The sequence below is a fragment of the Anastrepha obliqua genome, chromosome 5 (genome assembly GCF_027943255.1).
Source record: "Anastrepha obliqua isolate idAnaObli1 chromosome 5, idAnaObli1_1.0, whole genome shotgun sequence".
Classification (NCBI taxonomy): Eukaryota; Metazoa; Arthropoda; class Insecta; order Diptera; family Tephritidae; genus Anastrepha; species Anastrepha obliqua.
Genome location: NC_072896.1, coordinates 95,985,897 through 96,008,165, shown reverse-complemented (window position 1 = coordinate 96,008,165; position 22,269 = coordinate 95,985,897). Strand labels below are relative to the sequence as shown.

The window sequence follows — 22,269 nt, the reverse complement described above, 5'->3', positions numbered from 1 at the left end:
GGAATAATAAGCATTAACGTATGGGTGTGTGTACGTGTAACACCTGAAGTTAAATAAAGAAAAGAATAAAATAAATCCATGTAAAAATACAAAATTAAACATTTTGTGCACTTTTGATAAACGACTTGAAACGTCTTTTAGCCTAGACAGATGAGTGCGTTAATGGAATTAAACGACTTAATTCGGAATCATGTCAGGAATTCTTCTTCTTAACTGGCACGGTACCGCTGACGCGATTTTGGCCGAATTTCTCTAACTCTGCTAACCGGTGCCAGTTGGACACACGGAGTGAACTCAAGTCCTTCTCCACCTGATCTTTCCAACGCAAAGGAGGCCTTCCTCTTCCTCTGCTACCACCAGCTGGTACCGTGCATGTCAGGAATTAAGTGCAGCTAATGCGAGCTGACAACTAGACTTAATTCTCATAATTTAAGCGGACTAGTGAAATTTTCGATAGCAACATTGCCGAAAAATAACAGTTAATATTTATTGTGAACGAAAATAATGAAACTTTTAAAGACAGAAACAAGAAACACTGGATCCAATGCTAGTTTGCACTTACACATTCGAAATTACATTTATTACTTTGATAGTTCGCAGGAAAGTGAGAAATTACAGTTTAAGATTTTTTTTTATTAATTCAAATATTTTTTTTACTTTTTATTTAATTATTTCTTTGTATCAGGGCAGCTTATACCCGTATTTGTGACCTAGTGCCCATTTTTATTGAAAAACTTTCCAATAGCAAATCAGCTGTTCACTAATCCGCGTAACAAGAGCCTGTCATACAACAATTTTAATCAGATAAACTGCGCCGGTAATCCCAATTAATGCCGCCGTGTGTCTAAAGTATTAGTGGCTTTCACTTATCGTGGATGAGCTGACAACGGCTGCATTTAAGTTTTTAATAGTTTAGGAGTGCACTTTAAAGACAGCTAGTAAAGCTAGTTTGGCCTCATTCATAACCTCTTTTTATTTTCTCCGCTATCTGATAAAAAGCCATGGCTCTAAAGTGAACTTTTTTGATGGCTTTAAAGTATATTTAACTCCGTTTACAGTACACTTTAACTTGTATAAATCATACATTAACCTATTTACAGTATACTTAAATCTTTTGAACACTCCTTAAAGCATACTTTAATTCAATTAAAAGAGCAATATAGCTCATAATTCCCGCATTTTCAAATGTCTGATAGAAGTAAATGTCTCTAAAGTGCACTTTAGTATCTCTAAAGTGTGTTTTAACTCTTTTCGAAGTATGCTTTAAGCTTTTTAACTCTCTTTGAACGATTTTAAAAGCATACTTTAATTCACTTAAAAGTCTCTCTTTGAAACGCACTCTACCACTTTTCTCTTTTCCAACTGTCTGATATAAATTATTGACCATAAAGTGCGCTTTGACAATTTCTAAAGTGCACTTTAACTCTTTTCCAAGTATGCTTTAACCCTTTTAACTATCTCGTAATACTCTTTAAAGTATACTTTAAATCACTTAAAAGTGTACTTTAACTCTTTTTGAAACGGACTCAACCACTTTTCGCCTTTCCAACTGTCTGATAAAAGTGAATATCTCTAAAGTGCAATTTAGGGGTCTCAAAATATAATTGAACTATTCTTTAAGTGAACTTTAACATTTTAAACTCTCTCTTAACACTCTTTAAAGTATAGTAAACTTAAATTCACTTTTATACTTTCATACTTCAACTCCTTTTAAAGTATGCTTTAACTTTTTTAAAGTGAACTTTAACCATCTTTTAAATCCCCTTAATGTGTACTTTACTTCACTCAAAAGCATTCAGTAAAAAGCTCACTTTAAATATCTTTAAAGTATGATTTTCCATCGTAAAGCGCACCTTAACTCTTTCTAAAGCACACTTTAGACTTTTTCAAATGCTCAACTGTCTTGTAAAAATTCGTTTTGTAGTTCCAAAAATACTACACGAGCCAGCTACTTTGTTCAACTATTTTCAAGGCTGGTAATGCCTGTGAGCAGAAACCTGTTCTTTATTTACATCGGATTAATTAATTTAAATTATTTTTTTACCGCACCATAGGTTTTAAATACCACACCAATTAAGATTAAATATATCGGTCATAAAAGCTTAGTATTGGAACCAAAATAGTTGTATGCCTGTTGAAAATCCACTTAGTTGGTACTGGATTTTTTGTAGGGTGAATCAAAAGCAAACTTTGCCACTCAAAGGACCTAAATAAGCCTTTGATTTTATCGAAAAACAAAAACAAAACAGCAAAAAACAGTTTAAAGAACAACTAAAAAAATCAATACGATAAATGCATTAATTACACTGTGCGACAAGAATCAACTTTTTTCGTTATCCGGCAAAAATTTGATATGCACGTGGGACTATACGTTTTATATTAGTTTAGGGAAAAGAAATCCATTATTATCTCGGTCGATGGCTGCAGGGATCGATGTCTCGTTATCAAAGTGACATTTTACATACAAAAATTGTTTTTTCTACGTTTTGCTAGTACTAATATAAATTGTATATAGCATCAATGACGTATGCCTTATTTCATAGGAAGAAATTTCAACTCTTTTTTCGTTTTATAAAACAGCAAAAAGAACGAAGCTGGGGTATTTGAAAAGTGACGCCTAGATGTCAGTAGTGAAAAATTCCTAGACGGTATCTTTTTTCTATGCTATCATGGACATGGTCGATCTTTCAGAACAAAATATCGCAGAATTACGGATTTTATTGGTGCAAATATTCGTCTGAATGAGTCGGAAATTCAAAGGTTGATGAACAAATTTTAAGAAACTAGTTCGGTCGAGGATAGAAAAATACAACATTAAATATCGATATCTCGGCGCTCTCAACAATTAGGCATTCGTGAATCGACTGTCAGCCGGTCATGGTGGACATTTAGCATGAATTGAAGTAATTTTTCACATATAATTTTTAAGAACTGTTGTTGGAACAAAAAAAGTTGAAACTTAAAAGAGTCTAAAATTTGGCGTGTTTTATAATAAAACTACCTCTAGGCGCGTCTTTTGAAAGACCTTTTATATACCTTTAACATACATATATATATATATATATATATATATATATATATATTTCAAATTAATTCAATTAGGAAATTTCAAGGATATTTCAGGATGCATTTTTCAGAAGACTTCATTGTACTATATTTATCTTGGCAAAAATTAAAAAAAAATGTATTAAACATTTTTATATTAAAAATTGCTTATTAAAAATTTTTTTTATTAATATTTCTATTTTTTTAATAGTTGGATATATCCTCTTTTATTTAATATCCATATTAGTATCCTAGATTGAGTATAATTATTCAAAACAAGTTTTTGAAAATTTTGTCCTTTGAAACTTTAGGGACCTTTAAAAACTTGATTTGATGAGACAATGAAAAACTGAGTATGCAACTTTACTACATATACAAAATTTAAGGTTTGACGTGCATATGAAATTTCAGCTGGATCATTTTTACTGTCGCATGGTGTTGAATGCAGTAAACTCACTGACACCGTTGCGGATCCATTGTGGGATCACAGTAAGCAGCTTATCTGCTACTCCTGGCTAAACCATTTCATTTTAAGTGCAAACAAATTGATTTGGCTGAAACTTATTTCTCTAAGGCCATCAGTATCATTCAAGAACGATAAATGCAGTTAGTACAAAAACAAAACCGAAAATAATCATACCGCCAATCAAAATATTTTAATTCATCAAGTGTAAAGTAAAATTAGTACTACTGCAAAGAATAATTAAAAATTATAAATAATTATTACCCTGAATAAAATAAAAAATTTCTAAAAAATAAAATTTCTAAAATTAAAAAATATTTTATGCACCTTTTTCGCATATAATAACTATCGTTCCTTGTAAAATCGTTTAAAAATGTGAAAACTTCGAACAAAAACCAAACTCTAATCAACTACAAAATCTTATACTTCACATTTTGCTATTCAACTGGAATTTCAATTCCCATGAATTTAACATATTTTGCTTTAACTGTGTATTTTTTAATATTTATAATTATTTATAACGACGATAAGTTTTTAATAACCACAATATAAATATGTCTTAGGACTAAGAATAATTATGGACTTTAATATAATATGAAATATCCTGGATATCCTTGCGAAGTGTTCACTTCGCTTTAATTAACTGCCTCCGCCCGATTACTCGTATTCGCTATCGTTCGTTTGCGCTTAATATCTACATATCTATTTATCTGTCTGTCTGTCTGTAGATATAAAATTGCAAGAAATCCTTAAAAACAAAACCGATTTCAGTTATATAACTATTTCGTATATATAAAATGGATTTTTGTCTATATCACAGATAAACATGCATATGCAACATACAAATTCAGTGTAACATATGTACACATACACATGCACAAATATATTAAATATTTTTATTTTAATTTTAATTTTTACTTTGATTTTCCCTTTAGTTATTACACAAAATTGTCTGGCTTGCAGGCGCGTAGAAATATACAAACGACGATTTATGCTTTTAAGCTACACATACAGATACGCAGATAAACTCAATCATTTACTATAACTGTTTGCTGTTGTCATATAGTTTTTTTTTCTATAGAAATATTACTGATAAAAATTTCAGATTGTTAAAAGGTTACTTAGTGACTAAGCTGACGAATTGACGTCGTTTCACTTCACTTAAAATACACACGAAACATGCGCATACATACATACATACATATGCATGCACGTATGTGTGTAACTTTATGGCTTCTGCATTACACCTATCCCTCGCTCACTCCCACTGCCATGCACTGGCGCCCCCTCAACGATGCTTTACCGACGGCGCGAATGCCTGCATGCTATAGTACCGGTCTGTGTCGTCCTTCGTGACACTCGTTACGTGCTGAAATTGACATGGCTGTGAAATCTGCGATTTGGGCGGCAACGGTGCTGGCTTCACACGCTTCTGTTTCTGCTTCTTTTTCCCCGGCACTGAGAGCGCTATATTCTCCGGATCACTCACCAGCTTCTCAATGTGATGATAGAGTTCACGTGCCGAGTCGGTTGAATCGAAACTGAAGCCAATCAGTTGCTGATGGTTCGTTGAGAGGCACATCGTGTGAAAGGATGGGCCAGCGACGCGATAATTTGACAAATTATCAATGCGATCCGACCAGAGCGCAAAGGAGGAACCGCGTTCGGCTAGCACGAGTGTGACACGTGGTACGGTGCGTGCGCGTGCACTGCCGCGATCGTGCAAGACGACTGGTATGCCGGTGAAGACGAGACGCCAATCACCCTCCTTGCCGGTGCCTTCGTAGAGGTTGGCTAGCGATGAGCATACAAATATTTCTGTGCCCAAGCCACCGAAAAAACTCTCCACTTGACCGCGTTCGTATTCGGATAGATTTGAGTTGCTTGTGGTGTCGATGCTGAGCGTGTCGGCATCCACGTCGGAGCCAATGAAATATGAATTATTGTGATTGTTGACTGTATTGGTGGTCGACGCAGTGGTGTGCGTATTTGTGTGTACCGAGGAGGTGTGTGAGTGTGTCGACCAATCAGGATTGATCATCAGCTCGTTCTGCTCGGAAGAGTTTGTGCCCTCGGAGGATTCGGATGGTGGCGCCGAATCGCCAACGGAGCCTAAGCGACGACGTTGCATGTTGTGGAGCTGGAAAGATAAATAGAAGCAAAGTAAGGAGTGTATTAGAAACTGGAGCTGGGGCTTAAAAAGTCAATAAAAATAAGAGTTTTAAAAGGCAGCATCTACAAAGAATTTCAAATACAATTAAAATTTCTAAGAAAATTCTAACAACATTTTAAATATAAGAACAGGAAAAAGGTCAACAAGTTGACAAGAACGACTAGGAATCAATATTTCGACGCGCGAAAAAAATGGTAGGGAGCATCAGTCTTCATAAAAAAATAAAATCGGCATTATTTTTGCTAAGGAATTTTTACAAATAATTTTTTTAATTTAATATGTAGAATTTTTTATTTATTTTTTTATTTAAGAAAAATGTTAAAATTTACGTGAATTAATATTTCTAAGAAAATTCTAACAACATTTTAAATATAAGAACAGGAAAAAGACCAACAAGTTGACAAGAACAACTAGGAATCAATATTTCGACGGCTTCTTGAAAAATTCGTTCTATGAATGAAGAATTTCTTTTTTTTTTCAAAGTAAATTTCCACAATTTGGAAGCATAGTTGTGGTGTTAAGCGATTCATGCTGACTTTCCAAACCTAAGTGAACAGAAATGTCAACACAGTTTGCCATTCTCAGCTGTCAAACCATAGTTATTGATATCGATAATTCTCATGCAGCTAAAAAAACACCCTATGCAAAGAAATGTGCTCAACAAAAAATAGTAGGAGCATCACTTTTCATTAAAAAAATAAAATCGGCATAGGAATTTTTTAAATAAATTTTTCAGTTTAATTTTTTATATAAATCAATTTTTTTATATTTTAAGAAAAGTATTAAAATTTACGTAAGCTGAACCGATTTGAAGGTACCTCCTCACATGTAAAGAACAAAGCACCCTAAAACCCAGATTTTTAGGAAAAAACCATATGGCTTTAAAATATTATATTTTTACTCTCTGGTATTCAAAACTTTGACCGAAGTTATTTGTGGCAAAAAATTGAAATTTTTTACTTGAATTTACATGCATTTAATCATTTTCACTTCAAATCATTAAAGGTGCACCTGGAATATTGCAATCCCCTATGGGCGAATGCCGTTTTTTTCTTCTTGTTTTTTTTTTTGTACTAGGTTTTGTTAGGTAGGTAAGCGCGTTCAGCTGAAAATTATGCAATCAATTTCCGCTCTAAAAAATTCAACAGCTATAAGGCACTTACATACGCACAGACATATGAGCATAGATATTTGTTGCATATTGTTCGTGATAACTTTTGATTGAAATTGAAGTGAAACATCTAAAATACATACTATGTACAAGTAACTACATGCATACATACATACATATATGCATACATACCTACATGCACGCTTATTTGAAGCAAACTTGAATTGGAGGAAAATGTATTATAGATAAGTCAGTAAGAATGAAGTTTAAAATTCGGAAGCAAAAAACCAACAAAACAAACAAACAAGGAACAAAAAATTTTAACTAACAAAGCAAGGACTGACGGAAAGTAATTCGTTTCAATTGTTATTTCTCTTTCGGTAGTACAACCTAAGTCGGCTTAGCACTGCTTTTCTGTCAGCTACTAAAGTGCTTGCTTTTCACCAAATAATGTTTAATACTTTAAGCATTTACAGCTGCAGCCTCACAAAACTGTAATAAAATGAGAAATATTCTTATAATAAATCAGAATTTATTAACCTGTAAACAAAAGCTCTTAAAGCCAGATAAACTGTTTCGACAAATGTCTATTGATATTCCTTATACCTTCCCATAGCCTCCCTTTATTTTCACTTTTCAATTTAATCACCGCCTTTACGAAACGTAATTACACATATTTTTGTTTTTAAATCTTAGCAGACGAGAATTTCTTTCTTTCCTGCATAGGGAAATACTAATTCAACAAAATCAAATTTTCGTTATTCTATTCCTGAATTAAATTTCCTAATGCTGTTCGTATGTAGACTCCAGTATTTTGTAAAAATCATTTTTCTTCCCATGAAAAGGTATCAGTATTCAGTTGTATCCGTGCTTGTAAGTATGTAATTTACTCAACTATATTTCTATTTCCTTTTTGCTTAATTTCAGACGTCACTTGCATGAGAGCGCCTAAATATTTGCTCAATTTCTTGCTTCCACAGACTAGAATACAATTTCCGTCGCCTTTGTAAATAGAAAATCCTGAAATCTCCAAAACGTCCAACCAAATATTGTGTACAGCAACTGTTAAGCTGGATTAAAAGAGAATTGTCAGGGAATTGAATATGTGCCGAAATGAATGTAAATAAAAGAAAATAACTAAATGTATGCAATTGTTCAGCACAGGAAGAAGAACCGCTTTGGGTGTATGAATGCTGCGAATTTCGGTCCATAAAAGACTATTTTAAAATTTTGTTCATGTAGAAATGTAAATTTTTAAAGACTATTGTGCATTTTCATGCATACTATGTGTATCACGTATTTAAGATATGGGCGAAAGAAAAACTAAAAAAAATATGTATAAAAAAATAAAAAAAAAACTAGTTTTTAATACAAACATAAGAAATAATTGAAAAAATACTATGATTCTAGTACGGGCGATAGCCATTGATGTGGTTAACAACATATTAAAAAAAAGATAATTCGGTTAAATAGTTGAGATAATTGAGTTTACATTTAAATGCGACCATTGATGACGCCACGTGACGAATCTGACGCTACCTGCTAAAACGGCTGTAGAATCGAAAATACTGGGAATATGCTACCAAAAATTTGACAGTATATTCTTAAAAGCCTGTTCCAAAATAAAAACACAAAAAACGATTGTTTCAAAATTCTAGACCACCGGGACCCCTTAATAGTTATCGCCAGCAATTTTTTATGCACCATAAAGAAGCAAAAAAATGTATACTTTTTTTTTGATTATGTTGCTAATGTAGTAATGAGCGACATGTGTCCAATTATCATCTAAATACCACATACGTGCATGTGCACAATCTAATTGTTGGTACACCAATCAGCCAATATTGGCATTCCTTATACACAAATTGTGTTTTTTTTTTGCATTTTTACTTTTACTGTACTTTGATGTCCATATTGAGAAATATGTAAATCTATATTATTAGCACTTTAATTAGATAAATCTATACTCGTATTCTCCTTTTAAAATATTTTTTTATTTTTTTGCCACTAGCTTACAGCTTCTTTCCTCCAATTATTCCATATATTCGTTCCCTATTTAACTTTTTAGGTTCCTGCGTTTTTGGGCCTTTTCACTTGAATTCTTTGCCATAAATTATTTTTAAGAAATTCGCTTTTTTCCTACCATTTGTCCTACATTTTTGGCAACAGTGCGCTTAAGATCTTTTAGCCTGGTATCTTCCAAACAACTTCGATGGGTGTTTACGCTGGTGGGCGCCATTAAAATCCCATCAGCTTGTATGCGCATGTATGTAATGCACATGTGGAAATACCCTCTAGGAATTTTTTCACAACAGGAATAATTAACTGTAGGTATAAAAGATTGTTTTCATAAAAACCGAAAATTGCATAGATGGAAAATGTGATAGAAAATGACCGAAAACTAAAATGGGAATAGTAAGAAACTTTTTGCATTAACGAAAAAATAAATCTAGAAAATTTTAAATGAACAACAGCACCAGTACAAACTACATAAATTATATAACCATTTTTTCTTTCAGTGCGAAATAGGGATCGATTTCGAACTAAGTTTACAATTGATACTGAATGTGATAAATAAAATCGTCACCAAAGAAACGAAAACTAAGAGCCTTGAATCGAATTGTATACTGACTTATGTTTCCATTTCGCTTGTTAATATGCAGCAAATTGCGCCTTACGATTTTCATTTCATTCCAAAGGGCTTATAAATTATAGAGAAAAACCGCACTTTGGCCTCGACTGTGGTTACAAAAGTTCTATTCGCTTTTGTCTCGGCTTCGACAATAAAAGGTCTCTTTTTTCTTAATTTGTATTCCTTCAGAATAAATTCAAAACAGCCTCTGGGACTTACATGATGGCGACTTCTAGTAATAACATTAAGGGAGGAAACCAGTTTAGACTGATCAAAAATCAAAAAATTTTTTTATTGCATAAATTGTTAGTATAACTACTCAAGAATATGCGGAAAAAATGTTTAAAGAAAATTCGCATTATTCCCGATTCTATGAGCACTTAAGTGACCGCCCGTCGGTTCGACACCGTAGCGCGCGGTAGTTAGAACGGCGTTTTTCTCGAAACGACTTTTTTCAACTGGTGGGCACTCTAGCTCAAAAAGTTATCGACCAATCGTTTTGAAATTTTTGGGGAGTGTTCTTTATTCAACTTTAATTTATGTGAACCTAATTCTTGGGCTATATTATCATTAAAAATATTTTTTTTAAGCAAAATAGATAAAAAAATGACATTGTGTTCAAGCGCCTCAAAAACATGCCATTTTCAATATAATTTTATCAAAATTAGGTTCATATTCTTAGGAGACATGTTGTGAATGAAAAGAAAAAATGTTGTTGATCACAGAGAAAAATTACAACTTCAGGAATGCCCACCAGCCAGATACTCGGATAGCGATCGTCTATGAACAGCACGCTCTAACGCCACTATTTCCGGCGGAAATAGCTTGAAAAGTTTAAAAGTGTACTTAAAAATATGAGTAAAATACCCTCTAAGTTTAAACAATTTTTGATTATTTCTTCCTTGTTAAAAAATTCACGAAAAACACAAAAATTTCGACCTCCTAAACCAGTTTCCCCCCTTAAAAGAAATTATTTTTCGTTAAATAACGAATTGGTCACTTATCCTATCGATGCTGTGGGCAAAATTATTGAGTGGGATTGTCATGTCATATACCACTAAATCAGGCAACTTTGGGCGAGGTATTCTTATGACGAATACCTATTAGATTATGCATGAACAACTTGTGGTAAAAAAAAGTGTTCACGTTGGCTTCCACTTCTTATTTAATAAACGTCCATGATAGCTTGAATGAACAAAATACTCCGAAATTGGTCAAAGCCAATGGAAAAGTCTATTGATCATGATGATGAATATTTTGGCATGCAATAAAACCATCTGCAACTTTGAAAGTTTATTTTTCCATTATTTGGACAGAAATATAAATAGCAACCCTCGTCTGATTGATACGTATGAACCTTTTTTGTCTTCTTTTCCAATAAAAATACAGAATTTTTAAAAACTTCAAGCTTATTTATACTTCGGGTCGCTTTCGATTCGGGTTCAGCCAAAATTGGCCCAAATTCGGCGCGGCCTGAAAAAATTATGTTCGGTCGTTCTCTATATAATAAATTGAAAGTGAGCACTGATTGCATACTAGAGAGACTAACAACAAGAGTCTTCCGAGTCACAAAGTTCAACCAACGCAGGCCTTAAGGGGACAGTTACCTGTCGGCCATATTTTCCCTGTTTTTTATTAAAATTATTAAAAATGTAGAAGTCAATATATTGTTTTCAAAATTGGCATACAATTCATTTATACAATTTATTATACATATTTTTATTTTAATCATTTAAAATGGCGGATGTACACTCAATTCTTCCAGGAAGGTCGCAGCGGGGCTTCTCAATCGGCGGACATTGTAGCATCGGCGTCAATTCACATAGAAAGTAATATCATAAAAAGGATGTGTGCAAAATTTCTGGGAGTTATCGTGTACGCCAATTCGAAAAATATAGTTTTGAGAAAAATGCGTCTAAAGTTTGAATGCAACGTAACTCTACCTCTCCCAGCGCTCGAACGCAAAGAATAGAGTCGTCACGATTCACGCTCTATAATATAATAAATACTTAAATTAACGTTCTAAAAATTTGTTGACATATTCTTAAAGGATTATATTATATTCACATTTTATGGAAAAAAAATAAATTTTTAATTTAATTATTAATAATTATTATATATTCTTTTTTTTTGCTAAATTGGAGTTCCCGATTTAACAAAAATGCTTTATAAGTCAGCACAAACAATAGTTTGCCTTCTATGGTGCCTCAAAATTAATCGCCCAATTTTGTTTTCGAATAACTTTTTTTACTAAATAAAAAAAAATTTTTGAGTGATGGAAATCTTTATTTACCTTTACGCGCTCTATTGCTTGTCTGTTTGTATATTGCAGTGTCAAATATGATTGACTTACGATGCCATTTACAATGATTAATTTTGCGCCACCTTTATATGTATTAGTGCTTTGATGCACTCTTCGAGTTTTTCAAGCTCAAATAAATAAAGTCTTAAAACGAGCTCACCCTGAAGCTTAGGCAATACTTTCGCTATCCTCGGTTCTCCCGAGTCTCCCTAAGGCAGTCAACTGCAAAATGCCTTGTTTGCGAGTTTCCTTATTTACTGCAGGGACTGTTCGTACACTCTCAATTCGCTATATCAACACAAACTCAAATTTATTCATCGCTTCCTCCTTTCTCACATTTTTTTCGCCCAAAATGCTTGCTTTTGTTTTACTTTTTCTTCATCTTATTTTGATAGCATCGCCCAAAGCGCTGCGGGTAGTAAATGTGTGCCACTCAACCCTGCGGCATCTTTTCCCTTTCCGCTCGTTTCCTTTTTGTAAATCGTACGGCGCGTGCCTTTGCATGTACAAATAGAATTCGTATGCAAGTATATTAAATTTTTCTTTTGAAATTTAATTTTTGTTGAATTTTTTGAAAGTGCATATAAAATTCACTAGTATGGAGCATAAGAAAAAAATAAAGCAGTTTTTTAAATTGCACTTTTGTTTTCCGCTTTCCGTATGAATTTTGCTGAATAATAAACCAAACAGAAGAAGCAACTAGTGGAGCATATAAATTACCAAAGTATTGTTTTGTTAGTGCTCACTAGTCGCCTGCCTTTCACTTCAATTCACTCAATTCGAAACTAAAATCCCCTTTCATCAGAAAAATATGAGCTTTATTCACACTAGAGATACGAAAGTGCGCAGTAAAAAAGCAAGAACAAACACAGTTGACATACCGGTGATTAATAATTTATGATAGCAATAAACGCCAGATGCGGGGGGTCATGAGAAATGATTTACTAAAGCAATTGAAACCGAGAAATATATTCGCATATGTGAGCAAAGTGGATGTAAACATAAACTGGGGTATGCAGATCTAAAACATCGTTTTTGAACTTTATGGAAACGCTATTTAAGAGGATAATTACTTCGATTTCAAAGTAATAGGTAAACTGAAATAAAAATTACTTAATGATAAGCGCCTCAAACAAAAAATCGAAAGAGGTACAATATTTGGAAAAATATTGCAGTAGCCAGTGGATCATAGAGCTATTAAGCGTTCGCATCATTAATGCATTTGACATAAACCGTTTAAATCAAAAACCGATATACTATAGATACTGCCACCGAAATGCTAAATAATTGGATTCAGAGCGCCGCGTGGGCAGCCACGCCAGAAAATGGCAATCAGCTTCGCATGAACGCTCATATAAAAAAGCTGATACAAGAAAAACGCAAGCTGCAATGGATTTGGAAATCAATCAGAAATAAGAATGACAAAAGGAAGCTCAACCAGGACGCAAAATAAAACAACTCTTAAGGTGTTAAGGGTAGTCAGATGGCCGAAAAATTATGATTTTCAATAATTTTTTTTTTTGCTAATCAGTTACTTTATTTTACAAAAATAAAAACATAGCATTAATACATCATGTTTCAACTTGACTTTAGCAAAATTTCAACAAAAAAAATTAATAATTGTAAAAATTATCACTGTTTGTGTAGAGCCCGTTTCTCCAGAAGTACTCTGCGGTGATCATCACAAGTCCTTGGAGATTTATCTAAAATCAATTGGACAAGAGAAATTAGTTTTTTTTAACATATAATCGTGTGCCTGAAGCTTTTTTTCTTTTAAAAATTAACTATATGGCGGCCTCACGAAAAATATTTCGTGATTTTCGAAAAAAAACCGACAATTAATTGTTTAAAAACAAAATCGAAATTTTTAAAAATTAAATCCTTCGATCAGGCACGAGTTTTTTATGTCTTTCAAAAGCAGTATACATTTTATTGAAATCTACCAAGCAAAAACCGCTTACAGTGATCACCAGTTCAAAAAATGTAGTATTGAGAAAAACGCATTTGAAGTTTTGCTACTTGCCCTCGAACGCTCCGGAGCGCTCGAGCGCCCTTTGTTAAGGGGGGGCGGGGTAAGGGATAAACGCTAAAAAAACACTTTTTTCATGAATATATTGTAGCGAAACGGTTCAAGTCAGTTTATTAAAAGTTGTTGCATATTATATATTAATTATATTTTCATGTAAAAATATTGCAAAATGAGCGAATGAGAGCACATTTACGTAGACGTCTTTTCAAAAATACATTTTGCAGTAGTCAGCATATCTCAGCTTAGAATCATCTGAAATCAAAAAAATCGAATAATTTAGTTAAAGTAAGAGTTAAACTTCCCCCCAACGTTTATTTTGACGATTTATTTTCATTTTCAGCCATTTGGTAGTCGTTTGAAGTAAAAAGTGATTTTTGACGAAAAAATTCCGCCATTTTGTAGGTGTAAAACCACCTTAATATAAAAAAAATGGGGGAAAAAAAACGTTGCGGGGAGGTTTTTTATATGTAAAATATGTGTGCAAAATTTCAAAAGGATCGGTTGAGTAGTTTTTAAATGCCAATGACTACGCACTTTAAAAAAAAAGGTTCGAGAAAACCGCGTTTAAAGTTTGTAACGGACTAGGCGCGCAACTGCTGCGTCTCGGCAGATGTTTGAGGCGGCTCGGCTTTATGCTCTATAACTTAAAAAGTTTTGCTCGGATTGACTTAAAATTTTAACACGGTATTTTTGAAATGTTTTACTACAATAACATGCAAAAAAAATCGATTTTTATCCCTTACCCCCCCCCCCCTTAATTGTTGAATAACTCGAAAACTATTTGTCGGATTAACTTCAAATTTGCACACAAAATTTTTAAGATATCATACTTTAAGAAAATGCAAAAAAATTAAATTTTTTTTAATTCTGACTTACCCTAACCCCTTAAAAGAGGCACATTACGTTAAAGGAGGCACACCATCTTTCTAGAATCACTCTTACAGAAACAATAGAATATGCGAAACATCTTTCAACAGTTTTCAAGCCTTTTCCCAGCCAAAATCAGAGAGAAGGTAGCAAAAGTTATTAGTTTCTCACAGCACCATCCCAAATGGATCTACCGATCGCCGTATTTAATTTGAAATATCACTAACCTGAGAGCACTAATTCTATTGCATAGGAATTGAATATTAGACAGAGAACTATTAGCAAATATTTGTATATAAATAAAAATAACTATTTTAGTTTCATCGCCGAAGTAAAACTAAAATTCAGCATCCATCATACGAAAGTTTTTCCATAAACAAATAGTCATGCAATTGGAGAAATTCGTTTTGATCTAAGCGAGATTAAGGAAAAGGCTGTCATATCAAAACTGTATACGAGATCAATAAAAAAATTAGCTGCATTATTTCGCAAAATGCTTCTTCATAAGCACAAAATGTTTGACTTGAAGTGGCAGTGGCAATCTTCAAAAGAATCTTCTATTGAATCATCTTTTTAAGATAAGTTAAGCTAGGTGATAGTAGTTGTCACCTCAACTTAAGCCTGGAGGTCCATTGTAATACCACCAGTTTTGGATCAAGTTCCCCCTCTAATTTTCAATGTAGTGAAACCACTTTGTCTCCCTAACAAACGATGACATATTGCAGATGGCTGGGTATTTTAAGTTTGCCAGTCATCCAAAACAGTAAAAGTGTCTAAAATAAGGAAGGTCACGTTCTGTACGATAAGTTAAGAAAAGATTGTTCATGTCCATACCCCTCATTCGTTATTAAGGTAAGTCACTAATATCAGCATTTAAAAACTATTCGCCAAACTTCTCGTAAGAGGTTTTTATCCTCAAACAAGTTCACCCTGCTAGAGATACGCTCTTTCATATATGGTATATGTAAGTATAATATTTATGTTTAGGTATGCGAATATTGCATGTCGCCATATGCGCACAAGTTCAATGTCAACGTGTAATAAAGTAGAAACAAATATTAATTTTGATTGGAAATGACATACTTGGCGTATGAGTGATATCTATGAATAGATAAAGGGGATATGTACATATGTACACTTGTATATATGAGTATGCGTAGCGAAAGTAGTTACAATTGCACGCACACCTTTGTTATGTTACGTATACGCCATGATGCGTGTAATTGACAATTTACCGCACGACGGTTGTTACAATACAAAATAGAGGAATCAATAATGGGAAAAGTGGTAAATGTAATAATTTCGTTAATGGATTTTTTTTCCTTTTTTCATTTTCAAGGGAAATTAATTTTCCAAAACCCACTCGTTTAAAATGCATAAATACGGAATGAAATCAAATTTATTTAACTTTCCTTATTTTTGAATTTTCAAAAATTTTCAGCTGCAAATTCAATTAAACGCACAAATTTCGCTTATTTTCAACAACTTTGCACACTCATAGCTTCCAATTGCTGCTGCTACTAGATATTACTAGTGTAACCGCTAATCAGTGAGCCGCAATGGCAATGCAATCACTGCAGTTACAAGTCAAACTACTAATCAGGTATTCTAGTTCATGAACTCGTATTTGATGGAAACAGTCATACTAGTTCGAGAGCAACTACAATAGAATTGTACTAGTTACAAATTGGCCAGTTAGAAGTGTGTGTAAACAGATATTATTCCATTATGTTTGTTGTTTTTATTGTTGTCATGTTTATCATGTCAGAGCAATATTTAATAATTTTTATTTCAAGTTACTTCCATTTTGTTTCGGAATTAGTAAATATTTGGAAAATCAAAAAATTGATTTCAAATGTGAAATTTTTAAAAATAAACTCAGTAAGTCAAAAAAATAATTTAACACGTTCTCGCCGGGGCCAATTTCCATGTTTTTCGCATTGAGGCGACGTGCGAATTCAAGCTGCGCTTCATCTGTCAGCGCATTGTTACTTAAAATAAATAATTTTAATAAACATACGTTAAATTTTCATTATTTTTTTTTTCTATAGCACAATCGAATTCGTACCACCGGCAGTAGGCACCGCCCGATAAGACAGACTAGTGCGACCCAAAGGTGGTACGCGCCGGCGTGAAACAAATTTTTAAAAATTTTAATTCATAAAAAATATATCTGTAACGTTCAATCTTTATTTACTTTTCAACTCAACCAAAGCTGGTGGTTTTAGCCACATATTGGACTAGTGTTTTTTATGTCAATTAGTAACTAGTTCAGTAACTGGTATTATTCTGTTCCATAGGCTGAACAGTTTATTCACTGGCGTAAAGCTAAAGCATAATGGCAATAGACACTTCGTAGGGCATCGCCATGTTCAAAATACCAGTTGGCTGCATTGAAAAATATAGAAGGCGTGCTACTTCAGCTGCTGAGCCAACTGGTGATAAGGTAATTCAGAACTAGTAGACAAACTTTGACCGCAATGATATTCCAAGCTACATTAAATACATATATACATGTACATACATAGATTTGACAAATTTGAAATTATTCGCTCACAGTAAGCGCCTGCTAAAATTGCCAACCACCCATGGGAGCTACTAGATGACAATTGGCCACAAAAACAAATTAACCCAAATTAATTAAATCAAAAATCGATGAAGTGTGCGCATGTTGCGATGCCTCGATTATCGTAGAACTAGTCGAATGTGGTTGTTTGCTTTAGCAAACCCAACCACCCGTTGTTGAAATCGCCAACCCACACCACTCGAGCCGAGCAATTTTGTGCATTCGAGTGTAGCCACAAAACTGTGCAACTCCAACTCTACAGTTTGCAAGAATGTGTGGGTGTGAGTAACCGCAGTTATAGCAAAAAACCAACAACAATAACAATACAGTGAGTGAACAAATAAAAACGGCCAGTTACCGCCGAAGCACAAAAGTACTCATAAAGCGAACACCAATTGAAGCTCCTTTAATCGTTCCAATTTGTATGACGCGCATAGCAACTTGTTGTAAAGTTTATCGATAAAACTCCGAATCGTAAATGGAAAACCAGAAAAATTGCAGAAAAAAAGAAAATAGAAAAAGTTGTATATAGGTTGAGTCCATAAAACGAAGAAGAGAAACACAAAAAACAAAGTTTGAAAAATTGCGCGCAATCGAGTATAAAATTCAATGGTTCACAAAAACATTTCAAAAAGCTGCCGACTTCATAAGTTCATCAGTATATGCGGGGGGTGGGCATATATACATATGGGTGCAAACTCATGTAACGGGACTGTTTTTAGACTACAGAACTTTCGATAGGGATATCTGTTAAACCTGCTACCCAAAGGTTAACTTATTTCTGCAGTGAACTCTAGCAAACTGGCATGAAAAGACATATGCCGTCTGCCAATCGTTGAAATTTTTTTCCAAAAATATATGCATATATACATATATAATTAGCGCGTACACCATTTTTGGGTGTTTGGCGAAGCTTCTCCTCCTATTTGTGGTGTGCGTCTTGATGTTGTTCCACAAATGGAGGGACCTACAGTTTCAGGCCGACTCCGAATGGCAGATATTTTTATGAGGATGGCAGAAATACACTCGGAGGCTTGACATTGCCTGCCGAGGGGCGACCGCTATCAGAAAAATGTTTTTCTTAATTTTGGTGTTTCACCGAGATTCGAACCGACGTTCTCACTGTGAATTCCGAATGGTAGCCGCGCACCAACCCATTCGGCTACGGCGGCCGTTTCAAAATAGCAAATATAAAAACACACGATTTTTTCATTTAAAAAAAATACTATATGGTATGTATTATTATTAGTTTGTAGGAAAAGAAATCCATTATTTTTGCGCAAATGATTTAAAACTATTTTATGGTCGATCTTTAGCTCCTGGGTGATGCTACGACTACTGACATGATCGAAGTTGATCGACTATTTCTATAGATTTATCGACATTTTTTTAACATCAAAAATACCTGAATGGAATTGACAAAACCAAATTTGCACGTAATTAGCTGTTGCAGTATCGGCATTATAAACACCATTCACAATTTCAGCGGCCTGGCTGCATTTTCACTTTTCGCCTTTATCAAAAAAAAAAATTTATGAGATATCGATCAGTACAGCCATGTACCGAGAAAATAATGAATTTCTTTTCCCCCATATTAAATATAGTAAGTTGTAAACAGTTTTATGACGCCACAAAGTAACATTTTCAATATCATCTTGGATCATAATCAAATAGGATGGACTACGAATTGTAGAATAGATTTTCAAGTCATCCGCATATAAAAGATATTTGGAATATCCAAAGCACAAATTCATTAATACAAATTTTAATAAACTTTACAGATTTTTTTTGTTTAATTTAGAAAAGTTTGTTGAGCTCACAAAAACACCCATTATACCTTTATTAAAGCGTAAATGTAACGAAACGATTAACTCTCATGTCTGCCTTCGATTGCCGTCGGCTTACAACTCAACCGCCCGTTTTTACCATCGGCTGTTTGCCCTCGCGACCGAATGCTTGACATCACAGCAATGCTTGCCTTCAATGGTTGCTTCCCTTCCTCTGCTCCTGCATAACTGTCAGCCAATTCTCGATACATACAAGTAAGCACACGATTCAAGGTTATGTGGGTGTGTATGTATTTGCATGCCTCCCTTTGTATTGATAAATAATTGGTACTTGCTTGTATTTGGGTGGCGAGGATAAGGATAATGATGATGACGCGTTTGAAAAATGAACAAATAAATGGCTGGTTGTTTTTCCCCCAATTTTATTCCCAATATGCAGACAATTGTGTGGATGTGTGTGTGTGAATACGAAAAGCGTTGGTCTGTGCCAAGGGAAATGCTATTTTCCACCATTGAGTTTTGAATGGACTCAGAAAAAGGTCTTTAGTAGGTTAAGTAAATAGATTGAATTTGAAATTAAAGTAATTTGTAAGGAAAATTTAATAAGTTGTTAAATTTCATGACCAGATGCCTTAAACATTAGTTTTTCTTCTTGGAAAGTAAAATTGATTAGATTGCAATTCTACATGATGGCATTTCTAATTAATTATTATCTGAATTCCCACAATTGCTTTAAGTACTATACATTAAAAGAGATGGTAAGGACCACCTTTACTTTGGTTGTCTCCTTATCGAATACTGAATTAAGTGGTGGTAGAAATTATTATCTTCATATCCAATATAGCCTTTTTATGGGTCCTCATAGACCAATACTGATATAAGGGGCATGTGAAGGAAAAGGGAATATTATAGAATGGGTTTGACCCTCAAACTAGAGATATTTTGTGCTTTTTATCCTAAACCTCTTAAAAGAAAATCCATTTCTCTTCTCTGCCTAGAATCGAACTTGGTTGGGCTGATCGTATGTGCCTTTCTTCTAGCCATACCAGAACGATATGTCTACTCTCTCTTCTCGCTATGGCATCGCATTCGAGAATAAGGTGCATTGGAGTTTCTCAGTAATCGGAGTATTGGTCACGGAAGTGACAGGAGTACATGTGCCCTTCCAGATTCTAGGTAGATGGCTCCGTAATCAGCAGTGACCTGTAAGAATGTGAAGTAAGACGAAAGACGTTTCCTTCTTCTCTCATTTGTGACATAAGTTTTCAGCTAGTGCCCATTTGCACAGGGAAACATTTGGAAGGGAAACATTTTGTGGGGGGGAGAAGGACGGACGGGGAAGAGGGAGGGGATTTTTTCCCCCATGCTGGCGAAATGCTTTGTGCTTCTTATTCGTATTGTCAAACTTAAAGCTGGCTGCAAAACAATTTTTGGCAGTTGCTTCATTCGCTTTCTTGTTTTGTGGGAGAAAGTTCTGGGTTCTGTGTTGGTTTCCAATAAAATGGACGAAATCAAAGGCTAGGTTCTTCTTCATGAACTTCCAAGAGAAAAACTTGTGTTCAGAGGTTTCAGCGTTACCGAGCCAGTTTGGCTTGCTTTTGGGGGACTTTAAGCTTGCCTGGGTAATGGGGCCTAGTTTGGAACATTTGGGGGAAATATTTTGTATTTTATTGACAAATTTCCGGTACCTTTTTGTCAGAATCTATAAATTTATGTACGAATAAAAATTTAAAATTGCAAAATTTTAAAAAATTCAAAGTTCTATAGGCATATATTTGATGCATATAATATTTTAGTACAGTATCCCCGTAGCCGAATAGATTTGATTCAGTAGGGTCCGGATTCGAAACTTATTGTGGGCAAGAGATGATCAAAAAGGTTTTTTTCTTATAGCGGTCACTATTTGTGGAACAACATCAAGACGCACGCCACAAATAGGAGGAGGAGCTCGGTCAAACATCCGAAAAGAGGTCACGGTCGGTTCGTGTACAAGCACATTTCTGCAATGACAAATCTCCTCAATACCATCTGTCGTTCGGAGGAGGAGCTCGTACGTTTTCAAGCCTTACGATCCGGTTTCGGTGGCAGCGAATTTTGCTTGAACAAACTCAGCGAACTTAATGAATATTAACTTAAGCGAACTTAATAAATTCGCCGGAGTGAGATGGTCTTAGTGAAAAGCTTTTATTCGTGCATATTTAAATATATAAAATATTTATTTTTAAGGAGCAAATACATTAGACGACATTCATGATGAAAAATTTCCGACGGCTGATTTAAGTTCTGTTGTTCGCCTTTTGCCATAGCTGTGATTAGCATTCCTACCAAAATTTTATCGCCATTGACATGTTGCTAATACCAGCAGCGTCTTCCAAGCGGAAGTACTAGCAATTGGGGAAGCCTGTAGGTTACTAATCGCAGATATTTCTTTTAAGGGCAATATCGCTATTCTTTCGGATAGCCAAGCCGCAATCCAGGCGCTGGACGCGACTATAACAACCTCTAAAGTGGTGGAGCAAAGTAGGAATAGCCTCACCAACTTGAATGAAAACCATAGAGTAACCTTGATTTGGGTCCCGGGACACCGGAACATAGAAGGTAACGAAAAAGCTGATGAACTGGCAAGAGGGGGATCTGCCATGAATAGCGCTCTTGCAGTACCAGTATTCACTCCACTAGGTGCGGTCAAGAATGCAATTTCCCTAAAATACCTTCGAATTGCAGATTGTAGATGGAGAGACCAGACGAAATGCAAAATCAGCAGAACGTTATGGCCCACCTACAACCTCAAGCAATCGTTGACATTAATAAACATGAAACGACGGGACACCGTAAGACGCAGACTTACGGCAGTCATAACTGGCTTCTGGTCTATCGGAGAACAAGCCGCCAAAATGGGTATCCATCACAATACATACTGTCATAGTTGTAAACAACCGGAGGAAAAAGAAACAATATTCCATTTCCTCTGTGAATGCCCTGCCCTATGGAAGGACAGAATGTTAACCCTGGGCAAACCGCTGTTCGAGAGTCTCGAGCAACTGTCTGGCGTAGACGTCAACAACCTATTAAGGTTCCTAAACCGCACAGACTGGATATAGTCCTGCTGCAAATAACTGTTAAACAATTTGGTAACGAGGATGAGGCAACAAAATGGTGCGGAAGCGCTAGTTGGATTCTGGATGAATCACCACTCTAACCAACCAACCAACCAACATGTCGCTTGACATTTGAGTAAATTCACTTTTGGTCGTGTTTTCGATTCTTCTACAATTTTAAAAATTGACTTGGTTG

At 34.6% G+C, this 22,269-nt stretch overlaps 1 protein-coding gene across 3 annotated transcripts in view; it reads right to left on the bottom strand.

The window, feature by feature from the left end:
• Window positions 1–4,394: 4,394 nt before the first annotated feature.
• Window positions 4,395–22,269, bottom strand: part of LOC129247325 (uncharacterized) — a 242,798-nt gene continuing 224,923 nt past the window's right edge. For all 3 annotated transcript variants that reach the window (XM_054886411.1, XM_054886413.1, XM_054886412.1), the window contains one exon: window positions 4,395–5,648. In XM_054886411.1, the coding sequence (XP_054742386.1) occupies window positions 4,797–5,648 (852 nt within the window). In that variant the 3' untranslated portion in view covers window positions 4,395–4,796. The remainder of the gene's footprint in view (window positions 5,649–22,269) is intronic.